Source organism: Microcaecilia unicolor, chromosome 7 (genome assembly GCF_901765095.1).
Source record: "Microcaecilia unicolor chromosome 7, aMicUni1.1, whole genome shotgun sequence".
NCBI classification, from domain to species: domain Eukaryota; kingdom Metazoa; phylum Chordata; class Amphibia; order Gymnophiona; family Siphonopidae; genus Microcaecilia; species Microcaecilia unicolor.
In genome coordinates, this window is record NC_044037.1 from 183,494,116 (window position 1) to 183,514,295 (window position 20,180).

A 20,180-nucleotide genomic window follows, 5' to 3' on the forward strand; every position below is an offset into this window, starting at 1 on the left:
CCTATTAAATATCACGCCTTTAGTTTTCTCCAGGTTTAATTTCATCTTCTGCTGGGACAACCAGTTTGCAAGTTTATTTATTTATTTGCAGCATTTGTATCCCACATTTTCCCACACACAAGCAGGCTCAATGTGGCTTACAAGACAATAATAAATAGGGTCAGGTAAGGAAGGGGTACATGTGTAAAATAAGAAAAAAGTAATATGTAATAAAATTGTCCTCTGAATCAATACAAAGCAGCGTCTAATGAGTAGCAGCAGTAGGATAGGCCCGAGAAAACAGATAAGTCTTTAAAGATCGCCTGAAGTCCTGATGATCATATTACGTTTTCACACAGTTCAGTAATGCATTCCACATCTGTGAACTTAAGTAGGAGAAATTAGATGCATAGCTAGTTTTGTACTTAAGACCAATACAACTCTGGTAATGAAGATTCATATAAGTACGAGATGACCTTAATCTATTCCTCGCAAGAAGATCAATTAAATCAATCATATAATCCGGGGCATAACCGTAGATTATTTTGTGGACTATTGTACAAAAGAGAGCATATCATTGATTGAAATAATACCTTGAACATCAAGGGGGCCTTTTACAAAGCCACGCTAGCGTTTTCAGTTTGCGGTAAAAATCAGGTGGTGTTAAACGCTGAGAAGCCCATAAGAATATGGGCATCTCAGTGTGTACTGCCAGCTGATTTTTACTGTGAGCTAAAAACGCTCCTCAACTTGGTAAAAGACCCCCCCCCCCCCCCAGAGAATTGAGGGTTGTCAGAATCTGAAAATTATTTGCATATGCAAAAGCTATTACTCAATGGATTGAATTAATCCTAAAAGTGGAGCCGTAAATACAGTATATTAAACTTCATTGGCACCAACAAGAAGTCCTCTGGTTCTCCAGAAGTTAAAATATATGAATCTAATAAAGAATTGTCATATTGAACTGTATGTTTGGTCTGTCAAATATGATTTAAACCATTCAAGTACAGTGTCAATTATACCAGTTGATTGTAGCCTATGAAATAAAAGTTGATTATCCACTAATTGAAAACCTGCAGATAAATTCTAAAGACAGAATATGATCATTTTGTCTTGGTCAGCATGAGTCTGCATATATGCAAGAAGAGCTAATAATGCTATCTCTATGCTATGTGATTTTTTTGAAAGCATAATTAAGTGGGATGTAAATTTGGGGGGGGGGGGGTTCTGAAGGGTCACTTAGGGCCTCTTTTACAAAGCTGCACTACTGATTCTTGGTGCAGCAAATGAGATGAAGCCCATTCAATTTCTGTAGGCTTCCTCTCATTTGTCGCACTGAAATTGCTAGCACAGCTTTGTAAAAGAAGTTATTCTGCTACTAATTGGTTGATAATTAGAAATAACAGCACCACCAACAATAACATCTTTAAGATGAGGACAGATGGCAGAGTCCTTCTATACTATGGGCTCCATGCCACATTTGAAAGATAAATGGAAGTAATATGCCTTCAAACTCTTATAAATTTAGATGGTATTGGGTTATGTGGACCTGTTTGTAACTGAATTATTTGTAAAATCTTTTGAATTGAAATAGGAGATGAGTAGCGTAAGTAAGTGAAATTCTGTTGTGCTGAGACTCTATAATTTGACCGGAAAATCGTTTGTTGATTGTGAATTTTATTGTAAAAAATTTGTTCCATAGCATTCGCTGTAATTTGGGAATAAGAACATATTTGGATAGATGATTTAGTAAGTTGTTTCAATTGACTATAATATCTCTTAATGGGGTGCCTTTTCAGTTTGATAGATATTTTCTTTTGCCTCCATTATTCCTTTTTTTTGTAAGACTATGCCTGAATTTTAAACATTTTTAAATGATAAGAATTACAGGTCATCCACCATTTATGCTCCCAATAATGGAGTTGATGCTTGAAAGTCCCCTGTTTGTTTTTAATTTGATTTGTTGTAGTTTGTTATCATGTTTATGGGCTTATAAAGTTCTTCCTGCATACATATTTAAAAGAAAAAAGTGAACATCCCCTATGGTGTCAGATCTCTTTGTCAGAGATATGTGCATGACTTATAGAAATAAGTTAACATAACTAATACTATTAATAATAATTTCTATAACACTAGTCCTATGCACATTATATGCAGGTTCTTTCTCTGTCCCTAGAGGGCTCACAATGTAAGTTTTTGTACCTAGGGCAATGCAGAATTAAGCGACTTGCCTAGGGTCATAAGGAACTGCAGTGGGAATCAAACCCAGGTTGCCAGGATCAAAGACCACTGCAGTAACCATTAGGCCACTCCTCCACTCCATAACATAAGAATAGCAGTACTGGGTCAGACCAATGGTTCATCCAACCCAGTATCCTGCTTCCAGCAGTGGCCAATCCAGGTCACAAGTGCCTGGCAGAAACCCAAATAGCAGCAACATTCCATTCTACTAATCCCAGCTTCCCCATCTCTATCCACCCCGCTGTATACCAGTCTTGCAAATACACACTGTGTGAGATTCACATGAATTTACAGAATAGCATGCAGGTGAATATTTGGCATGTGTGTGCACACATGCACAGGTACATGCTAGTATTCTAAATATGTACAGTGTGAGTGTAAATGTTACTACCTGTACAATTAAAGTGCTACCCACTTCCTTGTCCCACTTAGAAACTGTTATGTATAATGTGATTTGTAACACTTGTCCTATGTGCCTGCTCCTAGGGATGTAAGGAAGATGCAGGAGAACTGCTTAAATATAAGGACTTCATATTTTCAGGGCTGGTATTCAAAAGTAGCTGGGCTGTTGGCAGTGGGTGCCAACCGCAAAGCTGATTTCCTTTCATTTTTCTGGCCCTAGTAGCACACTCCTTTTGGCCACATAAATTTCCTTTACTTTATTCACAAACTTGTTTAACTGCCTTGCAGCAATATAGCGACGCAGAATATGTAGACAAAAGAGGGATGCTCCAGGGAAAGGAAAGGGAAGGAGATGAGGCGATGGAAAAATGAGAAAAAAAAAGTAAATAAGAGAGGCTTAGAAGAGGGGAAAATGGAGAGTGGGGCAGAGCGTAAGAATTCCAGGATCCGTGGCCAGGCCAGTTCATAACATGCTCAGATTTAAAAGGCTTATACAAAATCCATGGTTTTATCTTAGATTTAGAGAAGGAGGGTTCAGTTTTAAATTAATGTTGCTGTGACTTCCATAAAGGTGGCGCAAGAAAGATGAAAGCAATGTAAACAAGTTCTCTCTAATCAAATCCTGGAAGAGGGGTGGGGGGAACAGTCAGTAAGTTGCTCTGGGAGTAACAGAAGACCCATGACAGGATGCAAGTCAAAGATATAATGAGGGTAATTCTATAATGAGTAAGCAGGCACGTATTTCAAGCCTGCTCTGTAAAGAAAAGTAGATGCCTAACTTTCTCTATAGAATATTAGCACAAGTGGCCCTAAAGTTGGTGTAAATGCCTGCACCTAGATGTTAGTCAGAACATGTGAAAATTGTAGAACATTGTAATTTATACATAACGTTTGTGCACTCCATCCTAATTCTGCCTATGCACATACTAGCCGGCAAAGTGTGTTCCATCAAAGCATAGCATTTACAGTGGTGGAAATAAGTATTTGATCCCTTGCTGATTTTGTAAGTTTGCCCACTGACAAAGACATGAGCAGCCCATAATTGAAGGGTAGGTTATTGGTAACAGTGAGAGATAGCACATCACAAATTAAATCCGGAAAATCACATTGTGGAAAGTATATGAATTTATTTGCATTCTGCAGAGGGAAATAAGTATTTGATCCCCCACAAACCAGTAAGAGATCTGGCCCCTACAGACCAGGTAGATGCTCCAAATCAACTTGTTACCTGCATGACAGACAGCTGTCGGCAATGGTCACCTGTATGAAAGACACCTGTCCACAGACTCAGTGAATCAGTCAGACTCTAACCTCTACAAAATGGCCAAGAGCAAGGAGCTGTCTAATGATGTCAGGGACAAGATCATACACCTGCACAAGGCTGGAATGGGCTACAAAACCATCAGTAAGACGCTGGGCGAGAAGGAGACAACTGTTGGTGCCATAGTAAGAAAATGGAAGAAGTACAAAATGACTGTCAATCGACAAAGATCTGGGGCTCCACGCAAAATCTCACCTCGTGGGGTATCCTTGATCATGAGGAAGGTTAGAAATCAGCCTACAACTACAAGGGGGGAACTTGTCAATGATCTCAAGGCAGCTGGGACCACTGTCACCACGAAAACCATTGGTAACACATTACGACATAACGGATTGCAATCCTGCAGTGCCCGCAAGGTCCCCCTGCTCCGGAAGGCACATGTGACGGCCCGTCTGAAGTTTGCCAGTGAACACCTGGATGATGCCGAGAGTGATTGGGAGAAGGTGCTGTGGTCAGATGAGACAAAAATTGAGCTCTTTGGCATGAACTCAACTCGCCGTGTTTGGAGGAAGAGAAATGCTGCCTATGACCCAAAGAACACCGTCCCCACTGTCAACATGGAGGTGGAAATGTTATGTTTTGGGGGTGTTTCTCTGCTAAGGGCACAGGACTACTTCACCGCATCAATGGGAGAATGGATGGGGCCATGTACCGTACAATTCTGAGTGACAACCTCCTTCCCTCCGCCAGGGCCTTAAAAATGGGTCGTGGCTGGGTCTTCCAGCACGACAATGACCCAAAACATACAGCCAAGGCAACAAAGGAGTGGCTCAGGAAGAAGCACATTAGGGTCATGGAGTGGCCTAGCCAGTCACCAGACCTTAATCCCATTGAAAACTTATGGAGGGAGCTGAAGCTGCGAGTTGCCAAGCGACAGCCCAGAACTCTTAATGATTTAGAGATGATCTGCAAAGAGGAGTGGACCAAAATTCCTCCTGACATGTGTGCAAACCTCATCATCAACTACAGAAGACGTCTGACCGCTGTGCTTGCCAACAAGGGTTTTGCCACCAAGTATTAGGTCTTGTTTGCCAGAGGGATTAAATACTTATTTCCCTCTGCAGAATGCAAATAAATTCATATACTTTCTACAATGTGATTTTCCGGATTTAATTTGTGATGTGCTATCTCTCACTGTTACCAATAACCTACCCTTCAATTATGGGCTGCTCGTGTCTTTGTCTGTGGGCAAACTTACAAAATCAGCAAGGGATCAAATACTTATTTCCACCACTGTATGTACCAGCTGCCAAACACTATGCAGCTCCTTATGGAATTATCCCCAATATAACCAGAAATTATGCTGTTTAAATTGGGCAGGAGTTGGGGTGGGATCGAGACGGTATGAAAACTTAAAACTGATACTGGCTATATTCAAGCGCTCTCCATATAAGTTATATATATATATATATATGTATATATATATAAGTGCAACCACACAAATAACAGATGAAATTTTATCCCCCAAATTCTATATGTGGCGCCCAAAATTGCGTGTGCAGATTTGGGCATGTGGCCAATTTGTGCGTACAATTTAATTGCTTAGTGAGCCAATTAGCACTGATTATTGGACACTAAATTATCAGCACTAGTTGGCAATAATTGGAATTTACGTGCGCATCTTTATAGTCACTATTCTATAAAAATGTGCACATAAATTTGTCCTCGTCGATCCGAAAACTCGTGGCCACAGGAGGGACATTGGCGGGACAGGGGCAGTCCTGGAATTTGCATGCAGTGTTGCAGAATAAGGACAGTCCACGCCTAATTTAGGCACAAGGATTTACAGCAGGTTTCACTTGGTGTAAATCCTCACACCTAAAATTCACCACAGATCCTGGCGCCAAATGCTATTCTATAAATGGCGCTTCATCTCAGAGTGCTCTTTAAAGAACAGCGCTTTGCACTCTTTTTTTTCAGTGCTGATATTTTTGGCACCATATACAGAATCTAGCCCTTCATGGCTAATATAGCTATGTAAAGCTGTACATGTATATTCTGCTGCAGCATTTATACATATATCACCACTGAATACACCTATAACTTTATACTGATATGTGCATGAATTAGCTACTAGTGAAACCATGCCCGTTTCCTCAACAATGAAAGGGGCCCTAGGAAGGCTGTCATGTAACATTTGTTTTTCTCTCTCCCCTGCCCTCCCCTCCATGTCCCGCGATTCTCCTCTTCCCTGCCCTTCCATCCGTGTCCCGCTGTTCTCTCCTCTACTGTCCTCCCATCCCATCCATGTCCATCAATTCTCCTCTGCCCTGCCCTCCATTCCCCTCCCTCCCTCCCCTCGATTTCCTGTGATTCTCTCCTCTTCTCAATTTGTACTTGAACGTTCTCTGGCTGGCTTCCATTCCATTCGTAACATCCCTCCTGACATCAGCTCGCCTCCAACGTTCCCTTCCCTCTCACTTTCTGCCCTCTGATGTCATTACGCCTTGACGCGAGGGCGGGACAGTGAGGGGGAATGGAACGCTGGAGGCTGGCTGACGTCAGGAGATGTTATGAACCCAGGCAGCCAGACATGGAACGTTGGAGCTGCAAATTATTATATAGGATGGGGGCCCTTTTACCAAGCTGCAATAAAAAGTGGCGGTTTGTGGTAGGAATTGGACAAATAGGAGGAAATATTTTTTTCACTCCACGAATAGTTAAGCTCTGGAACTATTTGCCGGAGGATGTGGTAACAGCGGTTATTGTATCTGGGTTTTAAAAAGGTTTGGACAAATTCCTGGAGGAAAAGTCCATAGTCGTCTATTGAGACAGACATGGGAAGCGACTGCTTGCCCTGGGATTAGTAGTATGGAGTGTTGCCACGATTTGGGTTTCTGCCAGATGCTTGTGACCTGGCTTGGCCACTGTTTGGAAAACAGGATACTGGGCTAGATGGACCATTGGTCTTACACATTATGGCTACTGTTATGTTCTTATGTAGTGTGGGTGTGTGGAATTGCTGCTCGCCAGATCACTTTTTACTGTGGAAGGAAAAAAGACTATTTTTAAAATGGAGGTCATTAATGGTCTTGTTCTGATATAAAAATTGGCACGTGGCCATTTACTGCCTGAGCACTAACCACCTCCTATTTAGTAGGCAATAAGGGCACACGCACTAACTCAGTATGCTCTGCCCGATTTCCACTGGGCACGCCTACTCCCCGCCTTCCCCACGCTAGAAAATACAAAATTATTTTCTGGCACAGGAAATGGTACGCAGCAAACACAAAACTACCATCGGGCGCCTGGGCACGTCCGGCAGTAGTGCTGTTCTGCTGCACGCCACCCACGCTGTCGCTGTACTGCCGATTGATAAAGGGCCCCCCTATACTTTTGCTTTGAGCAGTGTTACAAAGCACAGTAGAATACATGGCACTTAAACACTGATTATAATATCTACGAGGTATTGTCACAGTACATGATACAATAGTTCTGTAAATAGAGCAGAGCATATATTTAATTCCTTTACATGCACACTTGACAAGTAAGTTCCGTGTTCTATGGCCATTACATATTTTTGAAAACCAGTTGCTTTGAATATATGCAGGGTGAATTAAAAGTAACCAAATTCAGCAGATCCTCCTGGCCATGGAGATATTCTATAAAAGACAGTGGCTATGAATTTCTACTATACATTTTAGCAGTTGAAATCTGCATGTGTACGTGGTTGAAGTTTTGAAGCAAAGGGAATTTGCCAGTTTTAACGTTTGCATTTTGTGATCTCACAGGTCCTAGCTGATGCTGTCGCTCGCCTGGTTATAGATAAATTCAGCGATTTAACTGATAATTTCACCTCGCCTCATGCCCGTAGAAAAGTTCTGGCTGGAATTGTCATGACAACAGGTACAGAGAAAAGGATGTACTGACTTTTGTCATTTACTTTAAACTGGTGTGAGACTTCAGCTAACTAAATATCAAGGTTCTGTACTCTTTGTGGTGGTGGTGTTCCAGGGATAGCATACACAGTTCCAACCATTATTTTTATTGTTGTTTGTTATTAACCATTTTACTCAACAGCCACACTCCCTTGCCAGACCCTGTGTATGCATATGGGATCCCAGAAGAAACTGCAGTTCATAGTTCTGACTGATAACTGGTGCTACAATGGCTGGACTAGATGTGAGAGGGCTTAAAAGGGGAAAATTGGTCCTGCCTGATAATTCAGGAGGGAACTGAATTTGAATCCTAGTTCAGATCTTCCTTTCCCTAGGCCTAGGAAGAGTCATTTGTTGGGCAATGACCACAATTTCAGGGTTCAGGAAGACACCTTTTCAACATGATATCTAGTTGAGGATTGTCACTCTGATAACAGAGGAGATATAAAATAGAGGGGAAACTCCCAGGCTCATTGTATCAGTTCTCATCCCTGGTTCTTACTGAGCTGCTTGCTCAAAGGAGCAGAAAGAAACTGCTGGGTATAAAAAGGGGAAAATCCCAAATTGTTGTTAAATAATCCTTATGTGATGCAGCTCTAGAAGATGCCAGTTCAGGTTGACCTGGAAGTCCCAAGGGGCAGGGGGAATTCACTGTTAAGTGGTAATCGTGGAACTTGACCTTTACCCCTGTAAAATATTGAAACAGTCCATGTTTTGCCCAATAATGTAATTTCCTGAAACTTAAGGGGGAAAAAATATCAGAGAGAGAGGATTGTGCAGGGCCTGGCACAACATTGTACGTGAGGTGAGTACATAGCACAGGGTCCCAATAGGAAGTGGGAGGAGGTGGGATGCGGCTGGGCTTGAGTGCAGGTTTGTGCTGGAAGTCCTGTGCTGTGCTGATTTTCTCCGCTTTCTGGCCTAGATGGGGGTGGAAGTCTAGAGGAAAAGAGGAGATGCTGGACACTGAGGGGGGGAGGCAGCGAAACCCATGTTCTACCCCTGGGGGTAATCATTCATATGTGGTCTGTGGTGCCACTGAATGCATAAATTCTTTCTTGTAAAATTTGATGTACTTATTTCCATAACTTTGATGTGTGTATGTCACTAAACATACAAAAAAAAACTATACATCTAGTAGGAGAAGAGTCCAAAGGAGTGCCTGGAGCGGCGCAAAAGTTATCTGGAGAGCTGTGAAATTCAACCACCCTTTGGATAATTATATCCTTACATTAGGCCTGCAACAAAGCTGGACTTAATAAGGCATTGAAGCAGCAGTCCCGTCACAGCATAAACTCCCTCATTCTACAAAGTTGTGCTCCCAGTTTATAGAATAGTGCCAGTTGCTTGCCTAAAGTAATTATTTTTTTTTCCAATTTATAATTTTTATTGTTAAAGCTATACATTCCACAACATGACAAGGTGCGAATCTCCAAACATTGATCTAATAACATGAACATAAATTTGCCGCATTCCACCCTATTTTAACACATATAATCTATTCATTTCTTCCCAACTTCCCCCCCTTCTCATCCTATCCCCCTCTCCCCCCCCCCCCCCCCCCCCCGCATTACCCACTCTTCCATGCACCTGCTAAATTAATTATTAATTGTTAAATTAGGCACCAAATGGCCTTGGGTATCAATAGTAAGCCTTAAGTGGTGTTAATTGGTTCTAATTAGCACTAATTTGTGGCCACATGTGTAATAGCACTTAGGTGCTATTCTAGTCCACCCCTGCCCCCCACCAAATCATGATCTGGCTATGCCCCCTGCCGAGCACATGGAAACAGTACTACAGAGGATGGGCCAATTCTTATAAGAAAAGTAGATGCTGAGAGCCATGCTAATCAGAGATATATTAGCTGAGTTCATAACCTGGCTAACAATCCAAGCAAAGTCTGATCTGGTAGGCATTTCATTTTTTACTCCAAGAACCAAGGGTGCTGATGAAGCTACTAAGGAATTCCTAGTGCAGAAAATGGAGGGTGGGACAGACAGGAATTAAGAAATTCAGACATCAGCCATTGTTATAGTAGCTATCAGTGTGCAGTGCCATAGGTTGCAAAGCCATTTTGAGTCCAGATTATGTAAGACAGCATTTCTTGCTTTAAGACATTTCACATTAATGACATATTTAACCCACTCCAAGGAAGTGTATTAAGGACCAGGTCTAGTGGCAGATGGCATTAGTTAGGGATGGAACAAGGTAGCTGTCAGGATAAGGCCCCGATGTATATTTCACAGTAAGACAAATAGTCAATAGAATAGTACTCGGTCACCAGAGTGGAATTCGTTTTGTCATGTTATCAATTCAAAATAGCATGGGCAAGAATTGGGGCTTTAAGAATAGGTGTACATAGGTGGGTTTTTCTTTCTGTATAGGTCTGAGCAGCACCTTAGCACACAAATTGGGCATGCACAGGAAATACATACAGGCAGTGGGCAGGTGGAAGTCATAGAGGTACAATATACAGGGCGAAGGCTTATGACTATTGTTATACAGATTGTCATTTCAAGGGGACAAAGAGAAGAAGTTTGGATTGTCAGCTACTCTCACATTTCATGGGTCAGTGAAAGAGCAGCCACATAGCATGATGTAAAACAACTTGGCTTCCCAAAAGAGATGTCAAAATAATTTGGCTAGGGAAGTGAGGAATGTAGTGGGACCAGCCAGGTGAGCCCATGTCTAAGGAAGATGAGCTTATGACATGTTTGTACTGCATTTAGGATGTAACGACCTGGTCGAGATTAAAAAAAAAAACAAAAATCAACTTTATCATTACAAATGAAGAAGGACTTGGTCCACATAAAGTTGATGTGGCCAGTGGCCGGCATTATCTGATCCCAGCTAATTCCTTGGCTAAAATGGAGGGCCACCATGGATCTCAAAAGCATCTAGAAGAGTAGGAAAAAGTTAAACAAAGAAGTGATAACTATATAAGGTAAGGCTGAGCGTGATTCTATCAAGGCCCACGTTGAGCACCAACTTGCCCATCGCGCCTATTTTTCTGTGCCAGAAAAAAGCGGAAAGTGGGCGGGGCAGGGACACGATTGGCTCAGGAAGCGTATTTTGCAAGTGGCACAGATCATGATGCCACCAAAGACCACGCAGAATTTCCATATGTTATAAACAGCGCCCAAGTCCGGTTGCATTTGTCTTTTGGGACTTAGAAACTGTGTTTTGGCTTGCTGTACTCTGTTTCTGATGATATTTTGTAGTTTTGGTGAGTGCTTAGACCCTACCTTATACCCTGTTCACCTGCCTGTGTTCTTGCTATGCCTGCTTACTCCTTTATTGATGATTCCTGCTCCACCTCTATCCCTTTCTGCTGTCCCTTACCCCCCCCCCCTCCCTTTGCCTTGCTGTTTCTTACCCCCACTAATGACCCCCCTCTCTGAGTTTAAGATTTCCATGCTGAATGAGTATTTTATGAAATGGCACTTAATTATAGGGTTGGGCACAGAATATAATTTGGTGCAGTTTTTCTCACTTTCTCACAATTTTTTGTTTTACAGAGTTTTTTTTTATTATATTGTACTGACACAGGTATTTCTTACTTTGATATCTGCTTCAGAAGGATAGTTCACCCTTTCTTAGAGGATCTTTAACAGCAGTTGTTCTCTGCAATAAGGGTAAATTTCCGTTGTCACTTCTGCTGGCATTTTAAATTGAGCTGGCAGGTTAAGAGTGGAGCATCCCAAGCTTTTATCAGTGGTGTACACCAGACTTCCTGTTCCTATATGCAACCTTACTGCGTGAAGGTGGTCTGAGGGCAGTGTGGATTCTGATGCGTTATGGGATTGGCAGTGCTGATCTGAATCATGGTGATGGTGGTGTGGTATAAAAATGTGCTGGAGCCAAGTGGTTTGTGGGTGGCCAGAGATGTTGGATATCTAGCCTATACAGTGCTATATGGGTCTCTCATAGTCAAACTTTGTAGCTCTACCTGGACTAGTAGCCTAATGGTTAGGGCAGTGGCCAGGGAACCAGGTTCCGGTCCCACTTCAGCAACTGCAGCCCAACTCGCCTAACTCTGTACTGCTTTAGCTTTGGCAAAGCTAAGATTGAGTCCACCAGGGACAGAAAGGATGGTTTTATAAAAGAATGTCTGTAAACTTTACACCATAGAACAATCCAATTGAGAGCATGTTTTTAGGTAAAAGAAGGCAGTTGGATCTACCTTCTGACTCGACACATTTTGGGAGAGTGGAGGAGGTAGCCTAGTGGTTAGAACAGTTGACCTTACATTCAGGGGGTGGCAGGCTCAAATCCCTCCACTGGTTCCTATCACCTTGAGCTGTTCACTTCACCCTCCATTACCACAGGTACATAATTAGCATTCAAATAGTTCTTTCTTGTGCTGGGGGTCACAGCAGACTGATGCAGTCAGGAGCTTTACTGTGCACTGTATCTTTTCACTGTACCCTCCAGCCATTATAGACTTTTTTTCTCCCCCCTTTGGCCAGATTGAAAAGTGTCTCTCCTCACTGAAGGGTTGCTTCCGTCCAGTTGCCATTTTGCATTACACGCTGATGTCAGCACAGAAATAACAGCACAAGAAATTCAGCATGGAAATTAGGCACTACGCCCGAGTTAGGCGCGGATATTTATGTTGGTATTCAATAATGGGTGCAAAAGGCGCCCTTTATTGAATACTAGCCGTTAAGCCCGTAACAAAGGGCTAGTTTTTTGTTTTCCTATGGCCTCCCCCCGTCCACCAACCCTGCTCTCTCCCCTGCCCTCCCCCCATGTCCAGCAACCCTCCTCTCCCCCTCCCATCCGCTCCATCTACCCATGTCCATCAACTGTTCTCTCCCCTACCCTCCATCCTCGGGCTCCCATCCACCGCGATTGTGACCTGTGCCCTGCCGTCCCCGCCGCCGCCATTTCGCCGTCCCCCCTTTTTCCGCCATCGTCGTGTCGTCAGTTTTTCATCGCTGCGTCTGTTTCCCTCAGTTCCGCCCCCTCCTTCCCTCCCTGCTCCCTCCTCCTCCGAATTCCACGCCCATGTCCAAGCCCTCCTCCCTATTGGGCTGTACTGCTTGTGGAGGTGGGGCTTGGACTTCTACACTCTCAGCGTTCCAACTCTACTGCGCATTTGCAGGTGAGTCGGTCACTTGCCTTTTATATGTTTGATAGCCATAAATATCTATACCCATAGTTGGGTGCGCCTATTTATTTAGGCACCATTTATAGAATGTAGCCCATGTAGTTCAGGACTTCGGCTTGGTTCTTAAACTGAATGGATAGTCCATCACAAATGAAAGATTGTTGACTCCTCCTTACTGGCAATAATGAGCAGTATGCCAGGTTGTTAGGAATCTAAGCAGTGAAATATGACACTTGCAGGTCCCTGGAGCAGTTTTAGTGGATGCAGTGCACTTCAGGCAGGCGGACCCAGGCCCATCCCCCCCACCTGTTACACTTGTGGTGGGAAATGTGAGCCCTCCAAAATCCACCAGAAACCCACTGTACCCACATGTAGGTGCCCCCTTCATCCCTAAGGGTTATGGTAGTAGTGTACAGTTGTGGGGAGTGGGTTTTGGGGGGCTCAGCACACAATGTAAGGGAACTATGCACCTGGGAGCTTTTTCTGAAGTCCACTGCAGTGCCCCCTAGGGTGCCCAGTTGGTGTCCTGGCATGTGAGGGAGACCAGTGCACTACGAATGCTGGCTCCTCCCACAACCAAATGGCTTGGATTTGGCCGTTTCTGAGATGGGTGTACTCGGTTTCCATTATCGACGAAAATCGGGGACGACCATCTCTAAGGTCGACCTAAATGTTGAGATTTGGGCGTCCTCGACCATATTATTGAAACGAAAGATGGACGCCCATCTTGTTTCGATAATACGGGTTTCCCCGCCCCTTCGCTGAGATGTCCTCAGGAAAACTTGGGCGCCCCGTTTGATTATGCCCCTCTTTTAGACTCAAAATTAAGAGGGTCCACGCACTGGTCAAGGGGTATCTGGACTAGTAAGAAAAGAAATTGGGGCCCAGTCTCTAAAAGGGGTTGGGCTAAGATGAGACTCATCTACCAGAGAGCAGGCTAAGGTGATAAAAGGGAGGGCAAGCTGAGTGCACAAAGTGATGGGAAGCATTGGAATTGGGTGTGGTTTCCATCATTGAGTGTGTAGAGGTGGTTGCCAAACGCCCCACTTAGAAGTAGTCAAATCTGGATCATAACACAGCTGAATATTCCTTCAAGGTGGTGAAGTTATTATAGTTTAATTAGAATGGATGGGATTGTGATATCTATTTCCTCATAGCCATGAATGATCACTATTAAATGGGTATTAAGAATGTATTAATAAAAATTGTGGCCAATTATTTCCAGAATATTAGAATCGGCCATCATTTTAAGTACACGTAAAATGGGGACAAATGAGAGGAAGGAAAAGAGGTGGGAAGGGGGAGGCACAAAAAGATACTGTAATACTGTGGGGATGCAATGCAGCATTCCATATGCTGCCTTTTTAACCTTAGACCATTTGGATAAATGTCCACAGTGCTGGTGCATTTTTAACCCTTCCTGAAGTTACAGGCAACTAATTGCAATAGCAAGCTGAGTTTCAGCCTAGCTATAATTAGTTTTACTTCAATTTAAATCTGGACATTTAGTGTTATATAATCATTCGGGAGGGTTTTTCTCTTTCAACAAGTAGGATGAATTGGCCACACAAATAGGTGATGTTATCTGGCATCACCAATGTGGATGGCTTTCATAGAGCTGACCTCAGGAGTTTCGAAGCTGATTACAGAGTGAAGAGATCAACAGTATTACACTGGGATGTCAGTTACATAGCGGATTACAAAGTGGCTTATAGGGCAGATAGGCCAATAACTTTATACTGGGATGACAATTGCATAGTACGGCAAAAGGAACATCGTTATCTAGTGGGAAATGTGTTAGCATTAATCTGATGCAAAGGTACAAGGAACAGGTTTCTAAGATCAGGTACAATTGGTCGTGTCTGATGCACTGTTGTAGAGAAAGGAACTTCAGTTTCACGTTAAACACTTTTAAAGTGTCATGTTTGGAAGTCAGTTTTACAAAAATTTCATCAGTACATATTTCTTGAATAAAACAGATTTTAAGGCTTTACGGAATTGGATGTAGCAGTTGATGTTGAGCACAGGTGTTGGTAAGGAGTTCCTGAGTTTGGCAGCTTGGTAAGAGAATAGGCTTGAGAAAGCCTCGAGGTGGAATTCTTTGAAGGATGAGAAGGATAGTTTAAGAGAGTTTCTTATTTTATAGTGGAATATAAGCCCCTGGTAAAGTAAATTAAAGAGAATAAATTACACTTTCTCTGAACATGTGTAGGTCTTTCAAGCAGCTACTGCTTCACAAGTCCCCTCAGTCTAATTTTACCTGAACTATTGCACGGACGGTTTGCTAGGGTTTCTTCAGTTAAAATTATGGATTTCCTTGTTTCCATCATTCCTTTCCTAGTCAGCCCATCTGGTCCCCAATTTGTGTATCACTACCGTTTAAGCCAATAAATTTGTTATATGTTCTGTGACTTCATTTAGTTCTGTTATATACACCTGCACATTCCTTAAGAAATCAATCCTTTCCTCGTCATGAAATCATTGCATAGCAGATGTTTCTCTAAATTTCGACTCTAGATATGAATATATGGGGGAGATCATTTTTTTAAACATTTTCTATTTCCATTGTGTGGCCGAATACCTGCAGTTAAGTAAGCATGCCAACAAGATAATACATAGACATTGCTACAGGTAGATTTGGAGCAGAGTTGTGATGTACACTCATATTCTATAACAGTGCATGTGCACATTTATACTATCTTCTGAGCAGGTGTAAAATTGGTATTTGGTGCTGCTGGGGCTGGTTCTGGGTTCCTATTTTATAAAGGCAGACAAGTCAAGACAAGAGCGGACCAACGTAAATGATTATTCCTAATCTAGTAGCGCTATAAAAATGATAAGTAGTAGTAGTCGAAACACTGGTCGTGTTGGGATTTGACTGGTGAAGAGTTTTCCTTTAGTCAGTGTGACAAGTTGTGAGCCGCACTTAATCAGTATGGGATCAGTAATGTTTGCATAAATCATTGGATTCAGCCTGTGCAATACCATGTCTTTGAATCTGTCCCAGTAAAGCCACAAAGGCGTATAGGCCAACTGCATTCAGAGCACAATTAAGAATTGCTGCCATCCCACTCATACACTTTGAAGGGGCAGGTACAGTGGGATGGTATTGCGCTGGTTGAATATTGAGTGCCCTCCACGTGCTAGGAAGAGGCATCTATTTTATTACAGTATATCTTCAGAGGGGGAGTCCCATCTCCCATATCCTTCAAAATGGACCTATGGAATATCTAGGAAGTAAATCTGAACCTATGTGAATTGAAGATTGGCCTAGACATTGGAGCAGTAAAGGGAAACTTGCAACTGGAAACTAAAAGTATAACTTTTTCAGGCATGAATTAGCTTTAATGAAATTACTTATGTCTCACCTAATTTCAAACTGACAGTTGTATTTATCATAAATTACACACAGAAAAATACAATATAAAAAAACCAAACTAGCATACATAAAATATAACATAACCTGAAGGTAATCTACACCAAGCACAAACGGGCCTTCAAGACTGGAACAATCGAATTCTTTATTGAAAAGACACGACATGGGCCATGTTTCGGCGAGTGGTCCGCCTGCGTCAGATGTCAATTTGATTATGAACTCTTGAATAGATCTCAAGGGTCAGCCTTTAAAAGCAAATGAAGTAATTGCGGTTTTCCACTAAACACGGCATTCTTCACATGCAGCAAAGGTTGAGACTGCCTCTCTAGTTCTTTGCTGATACATTGAAATTTAGACAACTGTGTTTTGATGCAATAAATGTTTGGCCATTTTTATTCTTGTAAGGATGATCATGTTGACAAATCTCAAAATGTGTGACTAAGAGGTGTATTTTCAAAGCACTTAGACTTACAAAGTTCCATAGTAACCTATGGAACTTTGAAAGTTTAAGTGCTTTGAAAATGAGCCCCATAGCGATTAGCCACACCGGGTGCCATGGCTGCTCCCATGGCTGTGCCTCAAATCTGTAAATAAAACTTGTTCTGGAAACTTAATGAGAGCTGTAGTTGCCATTTCTAACTGTTCATTTATCTTTTTAGGTACAGATGTGAAGGATGCTCAAGTGATCTGTGTTTCCACAGGAACAAAATGTATTAATGGGGAGTACATGAGTGACCGTGGCCTTGCTTTAAATGACTGTCATGCTGAAATTGTAGCTCGTAGGTCCCTACTTAGATTCCTCTATGCACAACTTGAACTGTTCTTGAGGTAAGATTTTAATAATACAGATGTTAAAACTTACTGTACAGAGACCAGCAATTTTTTTTTTATAGTACTGCTCTTCCATAGTCCTAGTAGACGATGAAGTCCATTCTTCTGAAAGCCAAAAGGGAGGTGGAAAAGAAAACAAACAGGGCAATTCTATAAACTGAAACCTCAGTTTAGGCACCCCAGTTCTATACGCCTAGTGCCAATTTTATAACAGTATGTGAGCACCAAGATTCCATTATAGAATACTAGCGTATTTCTGCATTGGCATTCACATGCAGGTGCACCGTCTTATACCATATCAATGACTGGTGTAAGCTGGCGCACATAATTTATATCTGGGAGACATGCACATGACCCACCCATTCTGCACTTTTGGGTGTGTGAAACCTGACTAAGATTGTACATTTCATGTTTTAGTTATAGCATATTCTTACATTCATAAAGTAGGTAGGAAGCTGCACTTAGAATAACAAAAATTAGCAGATCAAAGGTAAGAGGTTCAATTTACTTAAACACACAAGATGGTAGAAAAAAATCAAGCATTCATGATCAAATATTTTATATATTTATTTGCATGTATGTGTGTAATGTTTGTTGGCTGCAAAATTATCCTGATAGTGGCTATATTCTGCATCTTCCCAGATAATTTTTACATTTAGCTACGACCCACTGAATAGCAGACCTAAACTAAATGCTTAGCAATGGCAACTGTGATGGTTGTCATCAGTGGAGAAGACCCAAGAGTGGTGAGCAGACTAGGTCCACAGACATGTTCCTCATAGGGCATGGCACCCCTGGATCCAAGAAAAGACAGGGCAGGGTCCTTCCCCCTGCAGTGACAGTCTTCCATTTGGGTTGAATCTTTCAATGCTGGTGACTGCCAAGTCTTCACTGCCTGAACCCAAGATGAGAAGAAGAAGCCAGAGGAACCTCAAACAGATACAAGCACAGGACAGTCACTGAAAGAGGAGTAAGGCCAAGACCCAGCAGGGACTGGGGTAGTATTAAGAAGCGTATAATAACTATTACAATCTGATATGAAGCATGCACCCAAAGCACAAGACCAACACCAAGTAGTACAGACTAAGCTCCGGCATGACCAGTGACTAGGTTTACATATTTATTTTATTTAGCTATTTTAATTACTTGAAAGCATTTATGTGCCATTCATATAATCAAATATAACAAAGTGGTGAACAATTTTAATTAGGGAAAAAACAACTGGCATGACAAAATTAATACAAATAAACACAGTGAATTAAAGGTATACAATATATATAAAATCACCAAAGGAAGATTAAGGAGTCCACACAGGAACTGGATGGCCTCTGGCTGGAAATAGCAGCCATAGTGTGAACAGACATGGCCACCCCAACAAAACTCTCCTATCTAATCAGCACCAATGCATTTAGGGAGCAGTTTGATAACTGAGTGACAAAGTTAGGCTGAGCGTGAATTCTTATAACAGCATCTGTACACCAAGACTATGCTAAAGAATACTAACATAAATTGGCATCTGTTTGCCCACAGTTAGGGACGCCCACTTATACCATGTCAATAACAGGCATAAAGGTGCGCACCTAAATGCAGCATTTTGGTACGTACTGTGAGAATACTGTTTCTGTAAGTTAAGCACCCGCCTATGCCCTGTCCTTGCTCCCTATATCTGTGCAGGTAAATTATAGAGTAGCCCTGAGTGCCCAGCTAAGACATGCACAAATGTACATTCACTTGTTTAAGTGCTAGTAGTCTGCAGTTTTAATGCAGAAATGGCACTAAGGTTATAAAATGGGGGAGAGATTGGTGCCAAATAGATGTGTGTGTGTGTGTGTATATATATATATATATATATATATATTTAGATTTTGCTTACACCTTTTCAGTAGTAGGTCAAGGTGAGTTACATTCAGGTACTCTGCATATTTCTCTGTCCCAGGAGGGCTCACAATCTAAGTTTGTACTTGAGGCAATGGAGGGTTAAGTGACTTGTCCAAGATCACAAGGAGCAGCAGTGGGATTTGAACCAGCCACCTCTGGATTGCAAGACCGGTGCTCTAACCACTAAGCCACTCCTCCACTCCACACCAGTGCAGCTGTTTAGATTAATGTGTTGGCCACTGCCACTAAAAGTTACGCCTAGGCTTTTTAAGAAAAAGGAACATTGAAATGAAAATTGTAACTGTATTTTAACTGATCAGTTGTCCTCTTCTATGTCTTTATGTTCCAGTTAGCTAAAGATGTGTGTTCATACATTTAAGTTATTCAGACATAAAAAAGTGAAGTTCTTGGGGGCCAATTCTATAACTGTCTCCAATTAGGTGCCCGTAGGGTGTATGGGAAAAGCCCATTCTATAATAGAACCTAGCTGCCTACAGCTAATGTATGTTTTTCGGACTAATGTATGTTTTCTCTTCTCATTTCAGTACTAAAGAAGACCAACAAAAGTCCATTTTTATCAGGTCGGAGCGGGGTGGGTTTAAGCTGAAAGAAAATGTACAGTTCCATCTGTATATCAGCACCTCTCCATGTGGAGATGCTAGGATATTTTCACCTCACGAGGCAGGGCAGGAAGGTATGAATGTGGCATGCTCACAGGAAATCAAAAAGAGTGCAATTTCTTTTGTTTTGGACAACAGGCTGCCATTTTATTCTGGGGCAATTTTTAAGGGATGCATTTTGGGACAAAGTCCATAAATAACTGTGCACCAATTTTCAGAGCAAAAATATGCACGTATTTCTGCTTAGAAACTTATTGCAGGTACTTTTAGCAATGGAAAATAGTGTATGTAGATGTAAAAATGCAATTTATGCATGTGCTTATCTCTACCCCCCCCCCCCCCCTTTCATTCCCCTCCCCCTCCTGGGACACCACCTCTCAGTGTGGCTAAAAGTGTGCACTTTATGAAACAGTTTTCACATGTCAGTGGATTTGAAATTCCTCTACTGCGTTAGCCCTTTAGGGAACATATTTTGGAAAAGAAAGGTTAGAAGAAGAAGCTGCAGGGTGTCCTGATTTTGTCTTCCAATACGCAGTTGCTT

At 42.0% G+C, this 20,180-nt stretch overlaps 1 protein-coding gene across 4 annotated transcripts in view; it reads left to right on the plus strand.

Moving 5' to 3' along the window:
* The window catches only part of ADARB1 (adenosine deaminase RNA specific B1), a 418,661-nt gene that overhangs the window by 376,076 nt on the left and 22,405 nt on the right, over positions 1-20,180 (plus strand). For all 4 annotated transcript variants that reach the window (XM_030208743.1, XM_030208744.1, XM_030208746.1 and 1 more), the window contains 3 exons: positions 7,675-7,789; positions 16,970-17,138; positions 19,565-19,713. In XM_030208743.1, coding sequence (XP_030064603.1) covers positions 7,675-7,789; positions 16,970-17,138; positions 19,565-19,713 — 433 coding nt within the window. The remainder of the gene's footprint in view (positions 1-7,674; positions 7,790-16,969; positions 17,139-19,564; positions 19,714-20,180) is intronic.